The sequence below is a fragment of the Sinocyclocheilus grahami genome, unplaced genomic scaffold (genome assembly GCF_001515645.1).
Source record: "Sinocyclocheilus grahami isolate Dianchi unplaced genomic scaffold, SAMN03320097.WGS_v1.1 scaffold1.1, whole genome shotgun sequence".
NCBI lineage: Eukaryota > Metazoa > Chordata > Actinopteri > Cypriniformes > Cyprinidae > Sinocyclocheilus > Sinocyclocheilus grahami.
This window is the reverse complement of record NW_015505180.1, coordinates 754,640-757,447: the sequence shown is the minus strand read 5'-3', so window position 1 is coordinate 757,447 and position 2,808 is coordinate 754,640. Positions and strand designations below refer to the sequence as shown.

The 2,808-nt window shown below is 37.1% G+C and overlaps 1 protein-coding gene and 1 long non-coding RNA gene across 3 annotated transcripts in view; one reads left to right on the top strand and one right to left on the bottom strand.

Moving 5' to 3' along the window:
• Positions 1-1,056: 1,056 nt before the first annotated feature.
• LOC107600452 (28S ribosomal protein S33, mitochondrial-like) lies at positions 1,057-2,511 on the top strand. Of its 2 annotated transcripts, none has more exons than XM_016293455.1 (3): positions 1,057-1,132; positions 1,618-1,838; positions 1,926-2,511. In XM_016293455.1, exons 2-3 carry the CDS (start codon positions 1,624-1,626, stop codon positions 2,029-2,031), a joined length of 321 nt encoding a protein of 106 aa, XP_016148941.1. In that variant the 5' UTR covers positions 1,057-1,132; positions 1,618-1,623; the 3' UTR covers positions 2,032-2,511. The 2 variants fall into 2 exon arrangements, with proteins under 2 accessions (XP_016148941.1, XP_016148200.1); XM_016292714.1 differs by lacking the exon at positions 1,057-1,132 and adding an exon at positions 1,177-1,428 and having other exon boundaries at positions 1,926-2,510.
• Positions 2,080-2,808, bottom strand: part of LOC107601869 (uncharacterized) — a 6,551-nt gene continuing 5,822 nt past the window's right edge. Inside the window, exon 2 of the long non-coding RNA XR_001611003.1 lies at positions 2,080-2,516. This is a non-coding gene — a long non-coding RNA (uncharacterized lncRNA). The remainder of the gene's footprint in view (positions 2,517-2,808) is intronic.

Here is a 2,808-nt window from a genome sequence, read left to right as displayed (position 1 = left end):
TTTGAAACCCATTCTAAAATCAAACATTGCATTACCATGAAAATGGTACATCAATATCATGTTACAAAATGTTTTCGTTCATGAATTATAAAAATGTAAGTTTGGATCGTCCACTTTCACGTCTATGTTCAAAAATGTGAGTGACAGTTAAAGGGTTAAGTGAACAAAATTGAGGAAAATTATTTAAGGGGATCTTTATGTCACGTTTTAGGCTATAGCTACTATTGACAGACTGAAATACTGAATGTGACAATTTACAAAATGGGTCTGAAACTGTATAATATTGACTTGGGTTCATTGGATTGACTCGTATTCGGAGATGCCTTTTCTTTATTTAATTTTGTTGGACTGTAATTGTCACTAGGAGAGTATGAATGACAGCTTGACAGCTACATCTTAATTACATTTTAAAGGGAGGTAAAGTTTGCTAGGAACTTATTTGCAGCTGACAGTGAAAACTGAACAATGTAATCTAAAAAATGCAGCCCGAAACACACAAGGCAATTTGTCGTGTGCTATTTGAGGATGTGTTATCTTGTTCCTTTTTTTTTCCCCCGAATTGTGTTAATAGATACATCCTCTGGAAGGAAAAGAAAAACGTGATTGTCATGCTAATCCAGAGAGCTGTCCATCAATTTATTTATTTATATCATAGGCTATGTGTGCTTTCCTCCTGTTTTAAATTACTTTAATGCATATATCGCCATCTAGTGCACAAAGATATCAGAACAAATCTAGTGTTCGTTACGCAGCCCTTAAAGGGTGGTTTTAAAACGTTTTATATGAGAATAATAATTAGAAGAAAAAGAATAGGGCTCAAAGAAGTCTTTTTTGAATGACTTGTCCAATAATCACATGCTCAATGGTTGGGTTTTCGATTTAATAAAGAAATTTAATAACGAAACTGTTAACATTAATGTTCAATTTAAATAAATAGGTATAGCCTACGTTATTCTATAAAGTTATCCACCAAGTTATTCTAATGATTAAATAATTACAGCACACACAGACTTCGACAGAACTCTTATCTTGGCAAATATTCGCATACGGAATGATTACACAGGCGTACGACTTCCTGTGACGCACAAGATCTTTTCTACAGTGAAGAGGCTAAGTAATTCAAGCTAAAAAGGTATTTAAAATTGACTAAATGTAAGGCTCTTTTTATCAAATGTAACCTGGGGGAAGTGTGAAAAACGCACAGCGCTTGAGCTATTAAACCACATTTCGATGCTACGCGCATGCGCGGCATTCACGTTCTGCACTGTGTGTTTGAGCGTATGAAGGTTGAACTGTCAGCTAACCATAAACGAATATTCAAAATAGTTACTGAATATATTTTGCCAATACTTCACGTCTGTCCACATGCTTTTATAATCAAGCATATATTTTTGGACCTCGACTGCTTCTTTCGGGATTTTTGAAAGGGTAAGAATATACATTTTAGACCTGTTATCTGCTAACTTAGGTTTATATATAAAGCAACTTGCAGACTCTTAAATGCACGACTGTGTTTTAAAGATATTAAAATAGTATTATTTTTTATTTCCATTAAAGCATTCATAGAAATGATGAGATATTGTCATTCTATGCATTTATCTGTGTATACTCTGTTAGGTGAAGATGGCTGGTCTGTCTAGCTATGCCCTGCGCATGGCCCGTCTAAGCGCCCGGATATTTGGAGATGTGGCCCGTCACACAGACTCCAAATCCATGAAAGTGGTAGAGTTGTTTAAAGAACCCCCGCTGGCCCAGAGAAAAGAAGTGTATAACTGGTACCCCCCACACAAGATCTACTATTCAATGACTCAGAAACTCAGATTCATGGGGCTTTTCAGGTAAGCTCTGGTTATAGTGCACCTCTGAACATTTGATCTTCAAATTCTGCTGTTTGTGCAGTTAACGGTTCTTTGCTATTGTTTTAGGGATGAGCACCAGGATTTCAAGGAGGAAATGAGGCGCTTGAGAAAACTGCGGGGTAAAGGAAAACCCAAGAAGGGAGAAGGGAAGAGAGCCGCAAAGAAGAAGTAGACCAGCACATTTCATCTATTATTTATGAAAGGACATTATGAATGGAGAATCTGATGAAGAAGCTCTGTACACGAGTTGTACCTGTATGGACAACAGGACATGTTTGTGACTGTGGTGTGATATGTTCTATTAGCAGAGATGATGGTGAAACAAAAACACAAATGCTGAATTTACAATGTTGGGACATCCTCAGCATACCTCACCAACACCTCTTAGGTTTGTTTTCCTAAGACTACACTGCAAGAGCCATAAACCCTTAGGCCAAAGCTTGGGCTACATACAAGAAATAATTAATTTTAAATTGCTACATTTGTGCCAACAAATCAATACACCAGATATTGTAATGGACCCATAATGGAAATAAGTCAGTCAGGATCATGTTAGAAATTATGCATGTGTAGCAATAATTTTGATTGTGGGAGACATGCTATTCCGTAAACCTGCCTATATCCGATCATTTTTTCCCTAATATGATAAAAAGGCATCTTAAAGGGGACATATGATGCGATTTCAATTTTTCCTTTCTCTTTGGAGTGTTACAAGCTCTTGGTGCATAAAGAAGATCTGTAAAGTTGCAAAGACTAAAGTCTCAAATCCAAAGAGATATTCTTTATAAAAGTTAAGAGTCAGCCACGCCTACCTAAAATGGCTCGTTCTAACACGCCCCCACATGTCTACGTCACGATGTGGGAAGATTTGCATAACGCCGCCCAGATGTCCACGCAAAGAAAGAAGGCGTCACTTTTATTCTCGCTGTAGTATTGTTGTTGCCGCCGC

What these genes read in the sequence shown, in the direction of transcription:
- LOC107600452 (XM_016293455.1), top strand. Translation starts at nt 1,624, where the DNA reads ATGGCTGGTCTGTCTAGCTATGCCCTGCGCATGGCCCGTCTAAGCGCC. An exon ending in AGATTCATGGGGCTTTTCAG is followed by an intron (nt 1,839 to 1,925) that starts GTAAGCTCTGGT and finishes CTATTGTTTTAG; the next exon opens with GGATGAGCACCAGGATTTCA.